The 24,921-nt window shown below is 37.4% G+C and overlaps 1 protein-coding gene across 3 annotated transcripts in view; it reads left to right on the forward strand.

Moving 5' to 3' along the window:
• The window catches only part of CTDP1 (CTD phosphatase 1), a 107,267-nt gene that overhangs the window by 47,821 nt on the left and 34,525 nt on the right, over positions 1 to 24,921 (forward strand). For all 3 annotated transcript variants that reach the window (XM_086843056.1, XM_086843066.1, XM_086843047.1), the window contains exon 11: positions 3,285 to 3,450. In XM_086843056.1, the coding sequence (XP_086699182.1) occupies positions 3,285 to 3,450 (166 nt within the window). The remainder of the gene's footprint in view (positions 1 to 3,284; positions 3,451 to 24,921) is intronic.

Raw genomic sequence — 24,921 nt, forward strand, 5'->3', positions numbered from 1 at the left:
CAGCACATCTTTGTCTGAGAACAGGAAGGACTCCTCTCTAAAAATAACCTGCATGTCACAGCTTTGACATGCCTTATGCATCTCAACAATTTGCATTTTGATACAGAAACAGTATTTTACAAACATTGTAGTAAACAGTAAAGTTGTAACGGGTCATGAGATGTGTTACAGTATGTAGTCTTCAAAGTCATGCAAAATCTAATGGCAGCTTGGATGGACTAGAATAAAAAAAAGTTACTCTGCAAGTTATATTTTAGTGAACACTAGTAATTTGCTAACAGATGAGGCAAAGCTTAAAATACGGGTGTCATTTACATACAAGAAGTTAAAAGTGGCACCCTGTTTTAAAATAATGCTAAGATGCACTGAATGCTTGATTTGAAGAGGTGTGTCAAGCAGATGTTGGTGGCTTAAGCCATACTTGAAGATTTGTATACATTAATTTCACTTAAACTTTTTTGTCTGAATTTAGATGCTCATCGTTACTATTTTTCCTACTTAATGTTATCAGTGTTATTATGACAGCAAAAGTATGAAGTGCGTAATTGAACACGTGACTGGAATTTAAATATTTTTAACACTTCATGATGATAATGTTATTTTAGGTTTTACCCTGATGTATCAAGGAAAGTGCTTGTTACTTCCATAAATGTTGAACCCACCCTGCATATATTTGTCCTTGTATATGTAGGACTGGTAAGCACCAACCAGCCTCTGCAGGGTTGAATATGTTTATTCATTAATTCAGGGTTGAATTACAGTTATTTTTAAAAAAATACTTAGGAATCTAATTTAACTAGAAATCTGTGTAAATTCCTGCATTTTCATGTCTTTATTTTTAAATATATATTTGTATATTTAAATATATTTATTATATATTTATTAATTTTGATTCAACTTTACAGGCAACTGAAAATGTAAAAGCCTAAAAAATGTTTTTGAAAAAATAAAAAATGTCTTACTGACCTTTAAGACTTCATTTTGCATTGCTTTTGGAATGCTTTTGTGAGAAGGCCCAGTGTTTCTTATCTAGTAGAAGTGGGAAAATACTGGGAAAAAGATCTGACAGAAGCCTTTAGAAGCTATAAATACAGTTATTTTACAGTTAATATTTGTAATGTAGTCAAGGATGATCTCACACTGTATTCTACAAAAGGAGAAGTTCTCATCAACTGTATGACAATGTGTTATTAAAAAAATATGCTAGATTTATTTCGATTTTTCTAGTCTAAGAGAATCTACTTGGCTGTCATGCTACATATAACTTCTCTGTAATTCTTGGAATGGTCAAGCTTGTCATATTTTTAGTAGAGTTGTGTGAGATGCCTGTAGCTTTTGTTTGGTCATTCTCTGTTTTGCTAAGAATGTAAATGGCATCGCCACCTTTCCTGCCTAGGTTACATATCAAAAAGGCAAGGAAATCATACTTTAAAAGAACCTTTTGGAAAACACAGTGTAATGCCATATTGTTCTCGTCATCTGCCTATGAAGATTACTGTCTGAGAGCAATTTAGTAGCAAAAGAAAACTGTGATCTTTAAGAGGAAACATAGTAGAGGGGAGAAAAAAACACCCAACCCAAAAACTGTTAGTGGTGAGAAACTCTAGCAAAAAAGCAGTTTGGTTAGTTCATTTTCACAGCATCCAAATTGTTTAAGCTTCACAAGAAATTCCACTGTACAGGAATAAGACTACAAAGGGGCACATGTCTGCTGTGCTGCTGATTTACGCTGTGCTGCTGGGGGTCTTCTGCAACATATGGTGCAGGTCTGGGTAGCATGACAGTGGCTCAGCTCTTTTCCCTCACAACCTCCCATTCAAAACAAGATTTCAAATTTCCTGCACCCATCCATGGGATCTGAGAAGAGAGATGTGTATTTATGAAATATGAGCTGTCAAAATGAGCGAAATTGACAGCTTTGTATGGCTTTCAGATTTCATACATTCTGGAATTTAAGTACTGAAGTAAAAAACCCCTTGATATTTAGGTAACCTTCTTAAGAAGTTGTCAATTCACAAAAGGAGAAATAATTTTGTAGGACCTTACCTATGGTAGACTGGATTTGCATAAGCTAGTAATGACTTTTTTTGTAGGGGACTGTTGGTCTAAAGCTGATTCTTGTAAATCCTGACTTGATGAGAATTAGCCATTCTGCATCGAAACTCTTGTCCGCAGAGACTACACTGTACCCTTTTTCAGACACAGTCACCCTCAGAAACAGGTTGATGGGCTCTCACCTGGTAGTTGCAGCTTAAAACTACTTGTGATTTCAAGTACAGTCACTTTTATACCTGCTTCTGGCAGTCATTCTCCAAATACACAGTCTTCTGGCTAACATGAATATTTTGTGACTCATGAGCTTTATGACCTTTGAATTGGATTCTGGGTGGTGCTGAGCTGCTGTAATTTGTTACAGGAGGCTAATGTGGCAGACCAGTACTGGTAGTTAATCTGTATTGTATAGTAATTTAAGCTTCTAGAAATCTTTAGTACTTAAGTAATAGTCACAGAAAAACTTACCCAAGGAAGGTAGAAGTCTCCTGCTGTTGTTGCATATGTAGTCTATCTTTTTATTACTATCATAAAACAATTCCCATGAAGCTATGATTGTTTTGTTTTATCCATTTTAATGAAGATTTTGGTATTCCTTTTTGTATCTGAATGTTTGAATTAAGTACAGTAATTAACAATGTAATAGAAAAGGAAAAAGCTACCATATTTCAATGCATTGGCCAAAAAGAAATATTGGCTGTTTTGCATCTTATCCAGGCTTAGCAGGTGGGAAATGTCTGAAGATCAACACTGCAGAAGTGTTCTTTCTGCATGCAGAACTCTTGTCTGTAATGTTGAGAAATAGAAGGATATACTGAGAGACTCAAAAGCCTAGCATAGATCAGGAAAAAATGCATTAGAATGTAGGCATTGCTTCTGGAAAAATAAATTTGTCAAGTGATGGAGAAACTCCACTTGTGCAGGAATATTAATGTATTTTAAAGGCAATGCATGTGCAACTACTGAAGCTCTTGGCAGCAAGAAAGGTTTGGTAGTTACTTAAAAGAGCAATGCGGAGGCAGGAGAGACCTTGTCAAAGGTAGAATAAAAACTTTAGCTGTCAGACTGAAAATAAAAGCATTAATCAGGAGACTTGACTGACCTGTTGATGAACACAGAGCTTTATTAAGTGAAGTTGTAGGTATGTGGCAGTTATAAATTTTTTATAGAATTTTATTTGTTGCTCTAAACTAAGTAAATCTTTCTTATGTGAGACCCCTGAATTTTTTCAGAGTTGTTCAGCCACATCAACAGCAGATGTTTGAAGAAGACGACCTACCAGCAAGTGAAAATGAAGAGCAGCCTGGTCCATCTAAGAGGAAACGCCAGCCAAGTATGTCTGAAACAATGCCCCTGTACACTCTATGTAAAGAGGATTTAGAGAGTATGGATAAAGAGGTGAGCTTAACTAATTCTGACAGATTTCTAATGTGACGTAAGTTCTAACTTCTGTTAAATTATGCATGTCTGTGAACTGACCTTGTATGCCACTACAGTAACTTTAAATAAAAGCCACAGCAGACAAAAGTAAGGCTCAGGCTAAAATGCAGTTATGTTCTGCAAAGCAGAACAGAATACTATGGTGTGTAAGTAGACCTTTAAAGTTGAACTTCATTTACTTTAAAGTAGAGCTTCATTTAAGAAAAGCTTTTTTACATTAAACATGTTAGCAAATTAGCTCTGTGGATAGCTTTGCCATGTGTCGCTTTGGAGTTGTTTTGCTTTGCTTTTTTTCATAGTAAATCTTTATCTGGACAAAATAAGTGGTGGGATGGGAGAAAAGAGGTCTGCAGATGTAAAAGGCACAAGACTGTATGGAAGATTGGGGAGACAAATGAGAGCATGAGGCCTCATTATCCATAGACATGTAATTGCAGTGTTAAGTCATAGCTGTAATTGTTTTGCAGGTGAAGGGAGCTTTCTCTTGCAGGGTGAACTACATATCTTTCATACAAAAGCACATAATTTGCAATTCATTGTGAACCTCTCACTTTTCACTTACCATTCTATGCACTTTTTTCAAATGAGCCACAGTCTTACATAATATTAAGTGATACATAGAAGAAAAATTACCCATCATCATACTCATTTATCCTCTGTGTGACTTTACTATAAAATCTAGTGACCCTGGAGCTTGAATTCTTCAAGCTTAGATAGTTCATTGGGGTAGGGACAGGAGCCATTTTCTTGGTAGTAAGTTCATTCCAAGGTTCTAGCTATAACAGGCTTTGAGTTATCTTCAGAAAATGAAGTATGAGAAGAGAAACAACAAAAGAAAGAGACTGTAAATGTACAGTACAGGGTAAATTTGAGAATTTAACCTGGTATTCTGGGGAAATGTCCCATAACTTTGAACTGCTGTGATGATCTCCTTTGAATTTCAGGTGACTTCAGGCTTTTAACTTTACCTGGTGACTCTTGGAGTTGACAGCTTTTGATTTCTTTTGCTTTTTGTTCTGAAGTATTTTGCCCATTTGATCTCAAACTTTCCCATAAATAGTATTTCTTCTTGTCATGGTAGCATGAATCCATCTGAGCCTTCCATCTGTATTATCAGTGTTACTAAGAGACAATTGATACTGTGAGTTGCCTTAATGATTTTATGTACTGATGTTTTTTTTCTAATCATGTGGCTTTTGAAAAATATTAATGAATTGCTGATGCAGTGTGCACTGAGTCAAAAGGAAGTGTACATGTTTTTCAGACTCACTACATAAAGTATTTATTGTTCTGTTTTTAAAGATACTGTTTAGAAACCTTGTAAAAAGCCTGAATCTTTTGGCACCATTTGTTTTATGATTGATTGCTCTCTGCTGCTAAATTTCTTTATGACTAAAGAAATTAAAGTTTTTCTACCTCTCCTGCAACTATAAACATCTTAAATTACAATGATTTGTTTTTAAATTGTGCTTTTGCTTAAAGCAGCATATTGTGCTTGGCAACTAGACTACATGAACTTCAGAAAAAATGTAGCCCAAATTCCAATGACTCTTTTTTTTTTTGTAGAAGGTAGGCTTAGCATTAATTCCAGGAGTATGATTTGAGGTAAAAGTTGCTGCCAAAAGTTTTCTCTTCCACTAAATCTCTGTTCCTTGGGTAGCTGAACCAGTAGAGGGGGATATGTTTGGGGTTTAGTGCAGAAGCAGGGTGGAATTTTTCTAGTATTTTAGCTTCCCAATATGATTTTATCAAGGATCAAATATTAGCACTGAGACATGAAGGAAGGGTGCCCACAGAGCATACGTCAGGGAGGTTGAACTGTACGTGGTAGTGCCAGCAGGTCATTATCTCCTGGAAGCTGACTATAAAAGACAGGGAAGTAAAACTTGGGGCTGCTAGCATCACCTTAATAAAGGTATTGTGTTCATGTAGAAGAATTACAATGCAAGTAATTAAGCAGGATTTTATGGCATTGTGTGGGAGCACACTTAGGAAACAGATGATGTGTGATAACGTAGTCTGTAAAATATAAAAGTTTAGTGGAGTGTACACAGGTGAATCTTCTGTCAGGAATATTATCAAATAAAGTGGAAATAAGCTTCATTAGCCTTTCTGGTTGGGACTCAGTTCGCTTTGGTCACACTATGACTACTTTAACATCCAGAGAAAAGGTGTTTGACCCTACTTCATTCTTTATCAGAACACATTAAAGGTTAAGAACCTTTCTGGAATCAGTTTGTCTCTAAGAGATGAGAAATTTCTGCTTTTGCCACAGAAAGGCTTTTGCATCCTTTGTGTATGTTCGAGTAAGCTATGGCAGCCTCAAGAACTGCAGCTGGCTACAGACTACCTGGGAAGAGTGAGGGAGTGTGTTCCAGTCACAGCAGTGATTTCTTGCTCCACTTCTTGGGTGCTCATGCTGAGGCCGATTTGATTAGGAGTATATGGTCCAAGGAGGGGGGGAATGCAAGCTCCAGCGGGGCTTTGCTGCAGTGTAAGCCAGTCCAGGCTCAACTGCTGTGTCTCTGCTCTAAGCCACTTTTGGTAATCATGGGACCCTATGATTACCAAGGCAAGTCAGCTCAGGGAGGTGGTGAGGACAAGAAAGATTGTTTCCTGATTAATCTTCATCATTTCCAACTTCCTGAAATAGCCCACCATTGCTGCTGCATGAGTGCTAGTGCCAGGAGCAGGCAGAAGATGGGAAGAGCTGGGAATAAGAGTGAAGGCAGAACTGTATTTTAAGCTTAAAACTGCATCCTCGGTATTTCTACTGAATTCCTCACAAATTCAGATAAGATCAAAAGGAGTCTTTCAGTTTTAGGCACTGGGATTTTTTCAATGAAGTTAGACAGGAAATGCAAGCATTCATATATACTGTTTCTATGGGTATAACTAGTGATAAATAACTCCTTTGCAGTTAACGTCTAAAGAAAATCTTGCTCTTTCTTTGCAAAAATCTATGAAAGGCCACACAGCCCCAGGTAATACAGAATTTGCATGTAGTTTATATGTGGGAGAGTTTTGTTAGAAGTATCAAAATGGAAGATGATAAAGAGAATTTAATTATTATATATTCCCAGATTAAATCCCTTTCCTTCCTTAACCTATTTGAAAGTATGTTTACCACTTTTCCTAGTAAAAAAGCTGTGGCTCTTCTACTGTTCCATTGGGAAGAGCTACTGTGGATAAGCATCTCTCTTAAAATTTGATCTTATGTAGATTCTTTTATCTTCTCATATTTTTTTCAGTTGTAGTTGTGCTATGCATACCAAGTAAATCAAAGGAAATTAATAGGATTTTAGCTATTGGGTTGCAGTTTAAGGTCACTTAGCCTTTTGTACCTTTTTCAGTGCCAAAGATCTGAGAGATCAAATCCAGTGGTAGCTTCCCTTCCCTCTGACATGAAGGACTGTTAGAATTTTAGAGAAGTGGAAGCACAAGAGTGTTCAGTGTAATAGAATTGCTGTTCAAAGGGCAATTGCCAAGTCACAGTGAGTGCATAGGGAATGTATCTGTACTTGGGAAATGCAGCCTCCTGGTGCTGCTGCCTCACAGTCAAGAAAATGTTTTCCCCTTTTTCTGTACTAGCCCGACACAGGTGCTTCCCAACTAATTACTGCTGTTTGTCTCCATTATGGGATGGTAAAGGGCAGCAGAATTAAATGCTGCCAGTCAAATTAGTGTTTATAGTCATTTCTACAGGACTGGATAATTTTTTTCACTTCTAAATAACTGGTTATCTGCTACGTAACCTGCAAAAGATCAACCCATAAAAATGCTATTTATACAGAATTGTATCTAGTATGCTGTAATCTCCACCAAAGAAAAATCTCTAGAGAAATGGTTTCCAATCAATTAAATGCAATCAATAACTAACTAGAAACCTGTTGTCCCTAATAGCTGCTCCAGGATGGCTTTTGTTTTCTCTGGATCAGTTCTATCACTTTACAGGGAAGTTATCTACTTTTGCTTTCAGTGTCTGTGTTGGAAAATAGCTGTTGCAGAAGCCTGTCCTGTAGGGAGAAGAAGCCGGGCTGTCTGCAGCTCTTCTTTTTCCCCATTTCAGCAGGAATGGACTTGTTCACCTGCAGGAGCCTTTGTGTGGGACTGTGTGGTATTGTCTTCCTTTGCCAGGGATAAGTGGAAGTTCCTGACCTACCAATCACTACAATGTTGTGTGGATCTGCTGTAGTTTACTGAAAAAAACCGAAGTGGAATCCAAGCTTGAAATGACTTACTTGTTTCTAGAAATAAGATCTATTAGCTAAAGCAAGTTGCACAGAGGAAGGGATTGACATGCAAACCATGTGACCATTTCCATTCATAACTGATTATCTCAGTACAGGATGCCATGTAGCTCTTGTTCCCAGAAGTTACTTGTGGATCATCTTGTGAGCCTGTTTCTTCAGAACGGATTATTAGTTCCTTTTTATTAGGGATCATTTTCTTCTAAATTTGTATTCCTAAATTGTATTGGGAGAGAACCTTACAACTGGGATATGGTTACTTAGTCAAGTTGATCTAATTCTAACTGTGTTGTGTCCTATGTGTTATAAATAAGCTGTTTGTTTTTATACTAATTGCTTCCAGATGGACCTTGACTTTGCTATCCTGTAAAATGTATTCTTTCTTCATGGGTATTTGTTGCAGACACTGAAGGTGATTTTTAGTCTTTTGCATTGTGCTAGCTTCTTTTAAAAATTGAGTCAGCTTTATATAATCTTATTTTCCCTTTTTTAATAAGTGTCCCTTTCATAATTAGGTTTACATTCTTGTGTATTATAAATGACTTGACCATGAAATAAGTAAACAAAGTCAAGAGTTTTCATTTCTTTCTTCCTTTCGGCTACAAATTATTCTCATCTGTTCCTTTTAGAGCTATGGCTGTCAGTACAGTTCCCTTACGTTATTTCTCAGGCGTTTTCTAATCCACCAGTCCATGTAAATAGTAGAAATGCATAGCAAGAATCTAAAATGCTGCCTTTATAAAATGTCATTGATATAGGAAAAAGAAATTACCCTGAGCTGAGCTCAAGATCATGCTCTCAATTGCTCATATCTCAGCTGCTGCTACATCCATGGTAACAGTAGAAGGCAGACAGCCATAGGACCTCATATGTCTCAGTGCTTTCAGGACCAGTCCTCGACAGATGCCAGTATGGGTTTCACTGATGGGGGAAGGAAGCTGAAAAGGAACTTCCAGTAAGGCAATAAGATTAAATAAGTTCAGTTAGGCAGGAAGATTTCTGTTTGTTCTGCAGTACCTTCTTATCTAGGATGGCCTGGGATTACTAACATCCTGGAACAGCTGTGCACACATAGTTTACTAGCTGTATGATGTATGATGGCTTTTGTATTTGTTACTGTGGTTTGGTCACAGTGTTTGAGAGTAGCATCTGTGTCTTGTCAAGTGTCACCATCTCTGCCATCTAAGGTAAAATATTTTGCTGGTTTCAATTCTTCTCAGTTTGGGACTTGGGACAGGGGAAGAAAGAAAGTGAATATGATACCAGTCCGACCTCTAGCTTTCCCATCTCTTACTTCAGTTAGTGGAGCTGCAGAGATTCCTACCATCTGGTTGGGATATGTGGTCAGCAGCTGCAGAGTGACCACATTGCAAAGGTATGTTCTGTGCACGAGTGCATTTAAGTATACAGATTTTCTTGAGTGGGAATTGCCTAATGAACTACTTTTGCATCATCATGTTTCTGTTGATTTGGGACATATTCTGCACATTCTTTTCCTTTAACTAAGTCGTAATTTATATGCCATATACAAAGACTGAAATTACAACATTCTGCTCTTATATAAGACCACTTATGCGCTTACGTTTTGTCACTCTGCATTTTGCTTTTATCTAAGCAAATTTATCCCTTAATTCCTGGTTTTTATTTCAAGTTAGTGACTGTACCATGCAGTGAATTAGGAGGGAGTGTTTTTCCCCTTCAAATTGTTGAAAACTATTATCTCTGTAAGTGGTTAGCCTCTTGGTTAGTTAAAAAGTACTAATTTAATGTGGAGGATGTGGTCTCTAGAGCAAATAATAGCTGCCTGTGCTCCCTTGGACAATTATCTTGCATATTAACAGTTCTTTGAATTTCCACAACTGCATTTCTCATACAAATATTCTTGTTTGACACCTTAGGATGTACTACGTATAGCTGCTAAATTTGGTTAGCTTCTTATAAATTGTACCATTTTTTGAAGTAAAAAGAATAAACTTATGTGTACATTTGCTGTTGTTAGTGATTGTCATCCAGGCCTCTTGCAAGTGATGAGGTCTTGGCTTTGCAGTTGTCAGACAGTTTTCTCTCAAACTGGGTTGTAAAAACAATTTGAAGTAACGTAGTGAAAGTACACCTACTGAGAGGTAAGAAAGGTAAACATGCTGCTCTTCATCGAGACAGTAAGAGACTGTTTGTCGTGGTTTTAAACCAGTAACTAAAAAACTACTTATTTTTTGTTGTGAGATATGGATTAAAACAAGAACAAAACAGGCTTAAGACTTAAAAGGAATAAAGACAGTTTATTAACAAACTACAAGAATGAAAATACCAGAATAAACTTTCAGAAAACCTCCTTATCTTCTACATCTTAACTATTTCTCTGTACACATGACAACATAGAGACAAATAACTTTAGGATTTTGGTGGTTAAAAACAGTCTTAATTCTTGCTACAGTCTTTCATCAGTCTTTGTAGAGAAACAGAAGTCTCTTTCTGTTAGCTTACGGAGTTTCTCACGAGAAAACTATTTTTTATCATAGTTTTCTATTTCTCTAATGCCAGCTGCCCGGAAATCTGTCATTAGATCTTCTCCTCCCATTTCACATCTCCAAGGTGTGTATGGGTCACAGAGTTTAGGAATCTTATTTTTAAGGGTAAGTTATTCAAAGGCAGAAGTCTTCTTCATTTGTCTCTGTGAGCCTTCCTGGAAAACAGTTTTCTCTTTGCCCCCAAAGCTTCAAAATCTTCACTCAACTCAATTCCAGCAACTCACAGTATCACAAGTACTCTCTCTCTCTCTCTTCTGCTCAAAAGTTACACTTTGAATATCTCATTCTTCCTAATACTCTTATCATGAATTAAAGGAGTCTTTTTATACTATTATTGTCCATCTCCATAGCTTTAACAGAAAGATATTTCAGCTGTAAAGCATCTCCTTATTCTCTCTTTCTTATTTAAACTTAACTCTTTTCTTCACTGTTTTTGGTGGTTCTATGATGTCTCCTCTATGTTGATTGTCTCTCTCTCTGTCTTTCTGAGAAAAGGAGTAATCTGTATGTTTATCCAGGTAGTAAAAGAATTAAAAGCTTTAGGAAAACTGCAAGAGTTCATGGTATTAAGTTTCAGTCTAGCAGCAAAAACTGAAAACCAAGCTCGGCTGGCCAGCGCTGCTTCTCTTCTCCCTCCCCCCCCCTCCACCCCGCGGCCTTGTCGGCCTGGAGAGGGGGGGAGGAGGCCGAGACAGAGCCTGCTACCTTGTCCGAAGCCAGAAACCAAAGAGAACAAGAGAATTCTGTCTGTACTTCTTAAGGGGGTGTTTACAAGTTGAATTCACTTTTTAATGGTCAGATCTGCTGTCAATTCTTGAAAATGACCGATAATTGGTCAGGAGGGAAAAACTCCCATCAGCCACCAGCAGCTTCAACTTCCTCTCCCTCCAAGCTGTCTTAAAGGTAAAGCTACCCCATGACACTGTTATGAAAAGGATTTGCCAAAGCATCTTCTGATATAAGCAGACCAGAGGAGACTCAGATTGGCTGGTCTTGGTACATTGGTGCTTCCCTGGTACTGTTTCCTTACTGACAGCCGTATTGTCACCTTTCTTCACATGCTGAGTCTCACATGCCCTCTGGCCCCCATGCTCTGGACAGCTTTTTGTTTTCACTGTGCAGTGCTTATTCACCAAATGGCTTTACCCAGCAAGACTACATGTGTTGCTTGTTTGCTTTCACTGGGAGATGAGTTTTTTGAAGAGAAATGGTGAGGGTGCAATGCTAGGAATCAGGTTGCTGGTTTGTCTTCATGAGCAAATGATGGCTGACTGATGCACAAAGAAATGCAATGTAGTTTTTTTTTAAAGAACATAATTTGAAACAGTTGTATAAGAAGGAAAGTATATTTACTGCTTCTCCCCTGTTCTACATTTTTGACATTCACCCTTCTCTAATATGGTTAAATAACACAGAAGTAATTGAGCATTAATGTATTATAATGTTAAAGCAATTATTTCACCCATATCTCATCTGATTAGTAGAGATAACTGAATAAAGTTTTCCAATACTATTTTTAATAGTTTGGCAGTGAGATTCAGCAGGGTAGAATTAAGATGCCGGTACAGTGCATTGGAGAGAAGAAAGATGAGCACTTAAAAGAAACTAGCAATCATCTGCCTTTGTTTGTTTTGCTTTGAAGAATCCACTTTCAACTGGAAAATGGAAACTACTCTAAAAAGTAGCTATGCTTTTCTCTTTTGTTTTTCAGTTTCAGAACACATAAACACATTTTTTTTTAAAGTTGGTATTGGTTGTGCTTAATTGTACATCATCCTGACCAGAAACTTTGACACTCTGATTGTTATTCACCTTTTGAGCAAAATGAACATGATCAGTCTAGTTCTTGGCTGGTCAGGCTGTTAAGGAGAAAATAAAAGCAAATGTTTCACAGAATAAGCCGAGTGGGAAGGACCCACAAGGATCACTGAGTCCAGCTCCTGGCCCTGCACAGCACCATCCCCAAGAGTCACACCATGTACCCAAGAGCGTTGTCCAAACACTGCTTGAACTCTGTCAGGCTTGGTGCTGTGACCACTTCCCTGGGGAGACTATTCCAGTGCCCAACCACCCTCTGGGTGAAGAACCTTTTTCTAGTATCTAACCCAACCTCCCCTGACATGACTTCAGGCCATTCTCTCTTTTTTATTAAGACCTCACTTCTATTATGCTTACTTTATTCATAAGCTAAGTACAATACTTGTGCTACAATAGATGTTAGTAATGGACTGCACCAAGTGGACATCAACTAAATAAGTAGCCATGCTTGCTTCAGCATTAACTTCTTTTTGAGGGATCTGATAAAATCAAAGTAATCAGATTGATAGATTGTCCAAGGAAAAAAGGGAAATCCAGGTAAAACTTAATTAGTCCAAGATTGGTTCGATTTACTTTTCAGCAAAGATGCTTATGACATCTTTCATAGTCTTAATACTTTCCTGATTAAATAAACAGTTGGTTCAGATCTTGTGCCATTCTCCCAAAGATGTTCACAAAACTGTTTCATTGTAAGCTTGGGTTTTTAGGAGAGTAGCTTCTTTTTCCATGTTGCTATCATTCTGTTAAGCATAGAGTAAAAATTATGCAAGTAAGGATAAATCTTGAGCTCTGTGATACTGCAGGTATGAACAACTTCTGGCTTTAAAACTATACCTGATTTTATAGCAAATGTGTTATTCTGTTACTCCATATGAAATGGAAGGTTGTTCTATGAAACTTCTACCTCTAGAATGTATATCCAAGGTGTGGGTTATTCTATAAGAAAGAAGGCTTTTCCATACATTCTGTGAAGGTTTTTTAGCTGACTCTGGTAGTACATTATGTCTCTGCCTGGCCTTAAGGAGAAGCTGAAAGCCTTTCTCAGTTGTTTGTTTAACCAACAAAATGGGGCAAAACCTCTTTAAATAGAGTTCAATAACCTTATTTTAACATATATGTCTACCTCCATATGCTAAATGAATTGCAGCTAGGCTGTCAACACTAATTTGCCACAGTTAAAAATGAGTTGCATGAGCCATGTTAAACAATTTGTAAGCTGATCCCTATCATAATTCTGAGCAGCTGCATACAGGGCCTGATTGAGCCTCATCACAAGTCTTACATGATTTTACATTTAAATTTGAGCTGTTACTCTCCATGATTGATATTTAAAGGTGTCTGCTCAAGTCCCAGTCTAAGTCTGAACTGTTCTTTTATAACTGGGTTTTTTTTGTTGTTTTATCAAGATCTTCTGATACTTGTATTTCAACATACAAAGAAATACAGATATGCAATATAGCATAATGTAAGCTAAGTGCTGCGAAGAATCTTTGCAAACATTTTCATAATGCTAGTCTGCTAGCAAACTTAATTTGTGGTTGGAATTCTGGGGCGATATAAATACAAGTCCCTTTTGGATGCACAAAGTCCGGGTTATTTCTACATACAGCATTGAATGACAGTTTAGCTTGCACTATTAATCAGCTGATCTTGATTATAAGGTGACTTACTGTTAAATTTAACTAATGCATAATTGCAATTGCTTGCTTCAGAAACATTTTCAAGGGAAAACATCTCTGCTTTGATAGTCTTTGTTCTTTCAGCTTTGGGCACACTGAATACTGCCACTCTTTGTCCTTCAAGTGTTCTAGCTCCTGTGTTAGCACCACTATTTCCATTCCATGTACAGCTTTAACAGAGGTCAGGAAAAGCTGCAGAACTAGAGCCCCCTACTGATGTACAAAATTCTCTGCAGCGATTAGTTGCAAAATGACTAATTACCCGAATGGCTGTGCTGCCGTAACTTTTTCATGTCTACAGTAGTGGCATTAATTTTAGATCTTGAGAGAACACCACTGTTACTCTGTATTGTTACAGGGTTTGTATATGAGCTTGCACTTTCTAATTGCTAGGGGTCACAGTAAGCTCTGGACAATATTCCTGTCAGTCCTTGTAGCAAATATGATGATACTGCTTTCTCTGGGATTAACACAGACAGCTGCCTATCCCAGATATTTCAATGCTCCAACATCAAACTTGCTTCATCCCAGAGGTATTGAGGACTGAATATAGCTGCCATACCATGATAGAGAGATCATATCAGAACTTGCATGGTATTCAATCACCTTAATATTGAGCTTATTGTAGAAACAGACCACTCTTCAGCTGCTGGGCTTATCTTTCACTGTATTATGGATTGCTTCTTTTCCTTAACTTACTCCATGCCTAATTGTGGCTATTGAGTAGGCTAGTTACACAGGATGCTTCCATATACACAGTGCTCATATTTTAGCTCTACTTCCCTTAAAAGCTACATGCTTGTCTGTACAGAGTCAAGCAGTCCTATTACCCAGTTCAGTAGAAACTGTTTCAAAACTGCTCTGTCTTTACTGTCATCCTTAAATTTCTCATAAAACCAGAAATAGTTTTCTCCAATGCTTATTATTTGAGGTGGTTACGTTAGCTTGAGCATATTGATAGCTGTCTCTTACTTCCTGTAATAATAAAACCAAGCTAATCAGGCTTATTGAAGAGGGAAGTTCACTGACAAATAATGCTTCATTAAGCCAGCTGATGTCTGCCAATGCTAAGTTAAAATAAGCAAGTCAAGGCAGATCCAAGTTGGCTTACCCATCTTAGGGGTGGGTTTGTTCATAGTATGTGTGAATAAATCTATAATGAACACGGCATATCAGTGTTTTTACGTCAGTGGTTTTAAGCTAGTAAGCCTTACTGTATCCCAGTTGCTCTAGAAAGCAATTGTTTGAGTTTCTTTGCAGCTGTGTGATGACTGCAGAAAGCTTGTGCATGCAGGTAAATTAAAGCAGTTTTTTTGCCTGTCTTTTGTTCTCACCATGATGTTTTCCATTTTACTTTGACTGTGACTTCTGAACAGCTTTATATCCTGCTAAACAAGAAGTAGAGGAGTTCAACCTCTGAAAAGGAAAAAACCCCATATTTTTCTCTGAAATATGAATGTAGTGATGAATATTCAGTCCCTCAAAGCAAAAGCTATGCTTTCAGTTAACCTTGTGCTGGTGAAACCCAGCGCTATGCTAAGAGAGAATCTTGTTAAAACATGGGATAACAACTCATTGAGAGAAAGCTTTGAAAGCTGAGATGCAAAAAAGAGGAGGGTGGTGTGCATATTGTATCAGCAATTATTTTTATGCTTTTATGTATCTTCTTTTTAGGGTGATGATTACTTGGGTTCTTATATCTTCTGAAGTCTATAATTATGGCTGTTCTACTACATTTTCTGATCATGTTAAAGCAATAAGACTGCATTTCTGACCGTGCAATAAGACTGCATTTCTGGTTGCAGCATTTCAGAAGTTTAGTGTTTGCCTCTGAGCTGAAGCACATTAGAGCCTCAAAGGTAGTTTAAATAATCTGTAATTCAGGTTGAAGTGTTTGGAAATTAGTTCAAATCAAGTTCAGTTCCCTCCCACTGTTGGTTTTCTCATTGTAATGAAATAACCAAATGGGTTAAGCCCTGAATGCTTCTCAGCAGTTTTTAAGGATAATGTGCTAACTATACTTGCAGGTTGGCTACACTATTAACTAATACCTTTGGGGATGACTTAAAAAAAAGTGTAGATTAGTGACCTAGTACTTCTTTCCTAAAAGCTGAGATTTTCTGTTCAGAAATGCAAGCTGCAAAAACCTGGATCACATCCCATATTAGGAAAAAAAGTACTATTTTAAACTCCATCCACCAGTTCAGCAGGTATTTCTAGATAAAATGTGAGTATGTGTTGAGAAGTGTCCCATTCTCTTTTAAAAACCATTTGGGCTATTAAGCCGCATTGATGAAGCAGACTTGTCCATTCCTTTTCAGAGCTGCCTCCCTGCATCAGCTGGGCCAGAGGGCGAGTTTTAGCAGTAGAAGATGCTTCATCCTAGCTGACTGCCTAGGAATCCCATTGCTTATTAGGTTTGGTCCATCAGTATACTGTGCTCTACAAAATGCTCTTGGAGGAGAACACTACAGTAGGTGTGTTCAGCATCTATAGATTCTTTTGTGCTTTAAAGAGAAACTACATGAGAGCAGATACCATCAAGAGATCACTTGACAGTATTTTGATGTTCAAAAAATAGCTCTAAAATGAAGTTTATGTCCAAAAAAAGGCTTGCTCTGGGCGATTGATTAGAAGCAGTACAAGTGGACTAAGTATTTTTTGTGATAAATTATTTTTACACAAATGTCTATGTCTTTATATAACCTAAATAGTATAAAACCAGGTTAGGAGCTCAGAAATTGTATAATTCCTTGACAGTAACATACTGCTGTCATGCTGCCCTCAGCACTTCATCAGCAGAGACTACTGATGTCCACCCTTGGCAGTGAAGTGTCAGAAAAGATCGCTCAGAGCCTAGACTTTGTGCCCTCTTTAATTGCAATGTGTCATTTTTAATAGATTGTTAGGATTTCTAACTTAATATGTCAGTGGTATTTTGTGACAGTATTTAAACAACTTGTGCAAGTGTTTTTTCATTAGCAAATTAGATTAATTTATTTTCAAAGAGATTTAGGTTGTGCATGTCTCTTGCTAAATCTCTAGGAGTAAGAAGAAGGTTATGAAAACCTCTGGCAAAACTGTGCTTCATTTAATAGCCATACTGACAGTTCTTGGAGTCTTGCAAAATTGTAAGATAAAGCTGTTCTTTGCAGTGTATCAGCAAGGCATACTTTCTACTTTAAAGGAGGGGTAGCTTTGGGAACAAAAAGTGATACTGTCTTTTTAAAACAAGCAAGCAGTAAAGATGTAGGCTGCTACAGCTTTTTAACCTGTTACTATAAAGTTTTGCAAGAGCTGTAGTGACGCATGCAGCGAGCTGAAATCCCTGAAATGTCCACCAGTGTTAAAGAAAAAGGGAACAGGTATGGCCACTTCTAGTCTTTACCAGGCCTTTTTTGTTGGCTGTGAAAAGACTACAATGATGTTAGTCTTTGTTCATCTTGCACACTTGATAGTTTATGTGAATTAAAGAACACCAAAGATGTATTTTTAAAAGAATTTTCTCCTTGTTCCTTTCTCATCCATGTAGGATTTTATATACATTACTATTCTGTTTGTATACTATCAACAGACACTCCTAGGTATTCCAGTCTCTGGAAATTGAGATAGTCTTTTGCTCTCCAATTCTTTCAGAGTCTTTTTGTAGAAATAAGTGCTACCTCCTGGTGACTCACTCACTGCCTCATTTCTTTAAGGTGAAGGTTTGCCTAAAGTGAAATCAGAAAACTTAGTAAGATGTGTCACTTGAACTTGAGCATGCAGCTTGAATTCCTGTTTTGTTGCAGGTTTGTTTTGGGGTTTTTTTTAGGACATGCAGGTAGAGGTAAACTGGAAAGATGGACCAGTGACACAATTTTATTCTTCAGAAGAGAATTTGCTGATAGTACCAATAGGCTGCATGGTTTGGTTCATTGGATTATGAAATTCTGTATTGGTCACAAAAGAGCATACAGTAATACTTTTAACATAACTTTTCCAAACCGTTTATCTGTTACAGTCTTCTGCTGCTCCAGTTGTGGCTACAGATTTAATAGAGATGCTCCTCCAGAGTCTTTTTCCAGCTGCTTATTCCTGCTGTGGTGTACTGTTACTGCTTGTGTGGTAGTGTAGAGGTAAAATGAAGTGGGACAGGGAAGCAGTGTAGCTAAGCAGTAACCTACCTTAAAAAAGCAATTGAAGGTCACTGAGCTGCTTCTCTCTGAGATGTCCTCACACAATGAGCAAGGGGATAGTTTTGTTGCATCACTCTACAGCAGGACACTTCAAGTGTCAGTCCCTTCTGCCTTCTTGCTTCTGCTCCTCTTGCAAGACCATGAGATCTTGAAACCCTATGGTTGAATTTAAATGTACCATCTATTTGTTGAAGATGAACTCAGTTGTGTTTCTGCTCAATGATTGGTAGTGTTACACAGGGCGGGGAAAAAATCTAAATTCATTTTCCTTTTTCGTGCTCAGTTCTTGTCCTGTAATTTCAGAGTTCTTACCCTGGTTCTCTGAGAAAAAGGAAATTATGAGTTTTGAATTTATTAAAAAAAAAGCTAAACTCTAGCATGCCCTGTAATGGTTTTATTTCCATTATTATTAAAGTATCAACCCTTCAGAGACCAGAAATGAATGCTTAAGATTTAATGGTTAATTGTCTGTCCTAGTAGAAAAAGGCATGCTGTATTAAACCTCTTGCCTAGAGCTCCCCCAAGATCCAAACTAGTGGGTTTTCTTTAAAAACTGTGTACCCTTTTAAACTCATAGCAACTCATTAAATGACGGTAATGAGAGTTCAGCAGCTGTCAACAACAGCATGAGAGTTTAAAAAAGACAAAGGAGAACAATTCCCAAAGATGTGCAGTGATGGGGCAGGAGACAGCAGGCACTAATTGCAACAAGGATTACTTTGACTCTTAATAAAGAAAAACCTTCTTAACTCAAGGGTGATCAAACTTTGAAAGCAGTTTCCAGGAGTAGTCCTAGATCTTCATATTTGAAGATATTTAAAATGTTCCTGTGCAAAGCTTCGAGTAACTTCATAGAGCTGGTCTGACTTCAAGCAGGGAGCAGGATAAGCTGACCAACAGAAATCCATTCCAACTTAAATTATTCTGTGATTGTAGGTGTTTACAGACTAACAGACTCAGATTTCCCATAAGATGTTTTTCACATAAAGGATGGGCTAATTGAGATAGGAAAAGCAAGATTGATATTTTGTGTAGTGGAAATGCTGAGCACTCAAATGGTTTCCATTTCCTTCAAGCTTACAAGTATTAAGCATGTTTACTAGTCAAACCCTGTGGTTTTTCAGTGGTGGAACTGATACTGAAGAGCATGCCAGTTCATAATTGAGTATATAAATGTATAGCCTTTTCTGACCAGCTGTGGTTCCAGCAGAATACATTTTAATTTACATGTAGTCATACAGGACATACAAGTCAATCTCTAAATTAGTTATATGTGAAAGAAATCTCATGAAAGCTTTTTTCAAAGGTTTGGTAATATTCCTTAAACTATTTAGAACAATTGTTTTCAGTTTGCCAAAGTAGTTATAATAACACTGCCAGATTTGATATTCTAACCTGAAGCATGCCTTTATGAAAATCAAGATAGGACAAAGGTAGTTTTCAGTGTATGGAGATGTAAATAGAGGAAGAGTACTTCTGTTTAATCATGAACAAGACTAATAATTTCTGATATTTCTGATTCATTACCTTCTCTGATGAGCCAGTGGTAATTGTGGTAGAGTACAATGAAATCTGCATTTGGAGTGTTTAAGACACTTGCATAAATGCATTTGGTGACACTAAAAATTTAGTCAGAAATTTGAAAGGGGGGATAAAAGCACTCTAATGCTAAAGCAAAAAAAACAGATGAGACAGAATGTGAAAGACAAGTTCTTCTGAGGTTACTCAGAAGAAATGGGACTGAGTTACATCACACATTATCCCTTAAATTTTACGTACTGAGGGACAATTTAACCTAATTCAGACAGCTTGTCCTTCCAGTGACATCTTTGTATAAGAAAATCTTTTGTTTCAAAGTGACTTAAATTCAGCCCAAATCTCCTAATACAGACTGTGTGTATTGTAGGAAAGTTTAATTGTTCACATGCATTATGCCCTAATATAACCTCTCAAAATTTCATGCTGAAATACTGGCTAGCTTTTTTGAAGACATGGGTGGTAATATCTTGCTCTTCAGTTAACTGTACGTAAACATTCAGCTGGCAGGAATAAACATAAAAAAAGTTTTTCAGTTCATTGAGGAAAAGAGTGAAATGAAAAGTTTTCATATACAGAAGAAAAAATTAAGGTCAAAGCTAAACTAGAAGTTATTAGATATTTCCATATTTGGAAAAAGATTTGTGGTGTCAAACTAAGTGGATTCTTTTCTGTGCAGTAAGGTCATGGTGCAAGCCACAGTTGCTTATAGCTATGATAGTGACCTGATAAGTCATTTGCTGCGGAGGAGACAGTGTTCTCTTCACCGTGTCAGCAGAGGATTGCTTCCCTGCAAAGAACCCCAAGGCAAAACTCTTCCAACTATTTGCTTCTTTGCCTTACCTAAGGCCAGAACTTTTCATAAATAATGGTCAGCAACAGACTAAAAGCACATTCTTTCTTTGAAGGGTGGCTGTAGATCATGCTCTTACTCACTGGCCCTTAACTTACGTTGTTGGAGCCTTTTCTGGAATTTTGGCATAGATATTTTCAGCAGTCTAAATTGAAGAATCATTGCATTTAGCAGTCACAGAGCTCTTATGTATGCTAGGGTGTCACTGTTTCAGAAATGCTGCAACCAAAGGAGCAGAGAGCTCCACACTTGCTGCCTCCAGCAGGCTCAGGCTGTCTCTCCTCTCCCAGCCATAAGCTGATGGGCAGGGAAGGTGGAGTTGAAATGCTGTTCTTGTTTTCAAGTGGTTCACATCAAGTCTATCCTCCTGGATAGGTGAACAACTGTATTCTGGCACAGCTACTGTGGTAATTTTTTTATCTTAGACTTCACCCTTCGAAAAAAATTACAGAGAAGATTTACATGCCTATTGCTATTTAACGATCTTTTGGCAGAGGATTTCTTTTGAAAACAGAATAAAGGAAAAGAAGATTAGAGTTATGGATGGCTTTATAATCAGAAAAAGCCATAGCTTGCAGGCTCCAGTGATGTCCCTGACTCAGGAAGGCTTTAGAGAAATGATCATATTATCTCCCTTGAGACATTTTCTTTATAGAGAATTAAAAAATTGTTGTGAATATTAAAAGTAACTTCTAGTCTGTGTGATCTTAATTTAAATTTCACAAATTAGTAGTTAGGAATGGGACTTTTCCTCTTTACAGCATCAGTGAAGTGTTACAAATTTAATGAAAGAAAACAATTTTCATTATACTAATAATCAGAGAATCATATAACAGTTTGGATTGGAAGGAACTTAGGTCATCTCGTTCCAGCCCCCCTGCCATGGCACTTAGATCATCTTGTTCCAACTTCCCTGCCATGGCCAGGAACAGCTTTCACTAGATCAGGTTGTGCTGAGCCCCATCCAACCTGGCCTTGAACACTTACAGGGATATGGCATCCACAGCTTCTCTGGGCTGTTCCAGTGATTCACCATCCTCACAGGGAAGAATTCCTCCTGATACCTAATCTAAATCTGTCCTTTTTCAACTGAAAGCCATTCCCCCTTGTTCCATAATAAAATGTATGTTTCAGAAGGACTTCTGAATCCTTAAATCAGCACTTGACACACCCCAATTATCAAGGAAGGATTGCACCTTGTTTCTTTTAGCAGTTTCACATATTTGCTCTACATCTTAAGAATGTTTATGAGGTTTCCACTCAAATCTAGACATGGCTCTCCAGCTGGGAAATTCAAAGTTTTAAATGGCATTCTTTGAAGAATCAATCCCATTCAATCATATACAAGGATACAGGACAGTAATTGGTGTTGCTTTTTAATAATAATATCGGTATGCAGTCTGTAAGTGACATTTTACTTCATTCTAGTCAAACTATTAACTGCAGTAGTAAAGCCCAAATATATAGTGCAGCTGTAGTTGCAGTTACCTTTTCATTTGCAGAGGTTAAGTGGTCAGATTATCAGAGGCAGTGGGTTTTGGTTTTTTCCCTTCAGATCCACCTTTAAGGAGCACAGTCTGTTGCCCAGGGCTGCAATTAAAACTTGTGATGGCATTGTAGCCAGTGCTGTCAGCAACATTGGAGCTCCAGCTATTTGGGCTGCATTGCTGCTTCATTTCCCATCAGGGTCCCAGTGCAGCCTCCAGGGATTGTGGTGGGGCTCCTTGTGAGTAATGTCAACATGGTGTTTTTAAATTGCTGGTTTTCAAATTTGAGCATAGCAGCTATGCTCAGCATTGAGCCAAGGCTTTTTCTTTTCACATAATTGCTTTTCATCCTGAAACTGAAAGGTTATTACCAGGAGCTGCTAATATTTCAATGTGCAGTTTGATAACAGTAGGTGAAAATAATTCTAGACCACGAGTGCCAGGGAGCACAAGTTACAGGTTTGGTTTTGCTCTCATTCTAAAGGCCTGACTTTGAATAGAACTCAGAAATCTGTTTACTGCATAAACTAAAAAATGTTACCCATGGTTAATGCCCCTTCACAGAAGAAAAAGACAATCACCTCCCACTTAAAAATATACCATAAAGTCTTTAGAAAAGCAAAATGTATTTTAAATTATACTTTTTGAGCATGGAAATCTCTTATTCTGGGACTTCAGCTATCAAGGAACAAAGCAGCAATGTCTTTATTTCATTAATACTTGTTTATTACAAATAGACAGTAAAATGTTGTCATGTTTCTTTAATTGCAGATGAAGAAACTACTGGTAGATATCATTGGGGGTGTCTTTTTGTTGAAAGGTAGACACAAAAAGTGTTTATGAATATAAATACAGTAAGTGATAAAGATTACAAAAAAAAACACATTCCCTTATTTTGAAACTATTTGGATATTCTGAAAGCTTGTCATAAGACTATTTTACACTATTAAAACCAGATCCTTTGTTGAATTTATTCACAAAGTAAATAACTGCTCATCTGTGATCATTTACACAAATTCACTTGAATTCAGGTGTTTTTTCTTATTCTAGGAAAGGTTTGTTTTGTTTTGGAATTTCAGTTGAACTCTGTCGTTAAGTACTACTATAATTCTTTACACTTTGATTTTGCTTTTTTGCTGTTCGGCTTCACTAGAAATCAAGAATATTTTATAAGTATGTTGTTCATCTCAGCCCAAGGGAACAATGCAGCACATATATGTATAAACTAGATTAATGCTGTATTCAGTAGAAGATCCCATTCAAATAGGCACCTATCACAGAAACTTTACTCTGACATATAAAGTTGCATAATTAGCACCTGATCTTGCTTAAGTTTGACATATGGGCAGCATCTGTATCATGCTGTTTAGCACAGAACCCAGTGGGGTTTAAAATTAAGAGGGCTGCCCATGAAAGTTAAGTGACCCAGCACTTCACTTTCTGCCTCCTGCTCCTGCAGGGGCTTTGTCACTCCTGTCATGTCCTCTCGCTGTTCTTCGCCAAACTGCGCTTCTTTTAGGTCGAGCAGTGAAATTTCCCAAGTCAGTTGCACAAACAAACATCAGTTCTTCTGTCCCTCTCTTGATAAACCTTTCCTTGCTCTACCAAATGCCTGGTGTATGCTTAGAGGAGCTTGAGGAAAGAGAGGACAAGCATTTGTGATTGTGCCACAGAAATTATTTGTCATGTGATTGTGTGCACTGTGTAGAGAGCACTGTTGGGTGACCCCTTGTAAGCTGGGTTATGGAAATTAAACTGCACCTGCTTTAGAGTTATCAGTGCTGCATTAATTCCTGCAAATTACTTTCTAGTGTGGAGTTAATAAACTTTTACAGTATTATTTACATTTATTTTTGCCACAGACAGAGCAGTTTTATTTTCACACCTCTGCCCTGGAAGGTTTCAAAGTTCAGTGTTCAGCTCCGGAAGGATGGAGCCACCGCTCTCTTTAGTTTGGTTTGCAATCTAATACCACCATTCACTGTTAATTTCACATGCTCACAAGTGCTGGTTAGTTTGTAGTTTTCACCTACCTCCTCTTGGTCTTCTCATTTTGCTACTCTTTTAAAGTTTCTAAAATAGTTGGCTGATTTCTGTAATGTACTAAAAAGTAATAGTTTGGGACAAAGCAAAAGGGAATGTTGGAAGGGGAGCCTAGGATAAGGATTTCAGTATCCTCTTAGAGTTATTCTTTGACTTTATATACCACAGAAGGGGGTTGGGGGGAAATATAAGGTACATATCGAAACCTTTTGACACTTCAGATGGCAGACTATATTACTTTTTGGAAGTTCCTCCTCAAGTAAAATGCTTTCAACACAATCTCAAAAAAATGGTCAGGACACACAAGTTTTATGCTGAAATGGAGTTGGATTTTAGCTGTACTTACTGCCAATACAAATTGCTTGCATTGTTTACAATGAACAGCCATTTTTGGGGCAGTAGAAATAGACCTAAAGAACTCCTTGTAAATACTTGGTGTTTTTTTCTGTTTCTCCCTTAACTTACACAATCAGTTGGAGCAAAAGTCTTTTTGGAAAGACTGGTGGGGAGGGGAAGAAACATGTCTCCTTTGTGCAGTACTGGAGCACAAAGTTTACTGCTGTTTATGAAACCTATTTGTTGAATTTTTTCTGTAATTCCAGTAATGAGGTGTTTCAGACGATTGTACCGCTTTTAAGATCTTTTAAGCAGTTGCAAGTGTTGTCCTGTTGGCTGTCTAAGGTAGCTTCTCAGTTCTGTTAAAGCTTGAATCCTAAAGTACTTGCTAGTTGAAAAACAAGAATTAAAGTTTATTTACAGCTCCTTTTTGTTCTTAAATATATAGTTTGCATTATTGTGTATATAGTAGTTATTTCCAAAAACTGTATCATGATAGCTCTACGTCATATCCATAAAGTTGTATCAGAACATTGCCTGTAACTTAACTTCAGGAGACATTAAGTTACTCATAGCAGTTTCTTTTTTGGTGTTTTTCTTGGAGTCTTGATTCATTTTGAATGTGTAAACTCAACTTCTGGAGTAAACTTTCAGCTGATCTGGTTAGTTAGTACTGTGGAAGGCTTTGACTCATCAAAGCTTTAGCTACTTTTCAGCTCTTAAT

This window comes from Cyanistes caeruleus, chromosome 1, assembly GCF_971803275.1.
Source record: "Cyanistes caeruleus chromosome 1, bCyaCae1.hap1.1, whole genome shotgun sequence".
Classification (NCBI taxonomy): Eukaryota; Metazoa; Chordata; class Aves; order Passeriformes; family Paridae; genus Cyanistes; species Cyanistes caeruleus.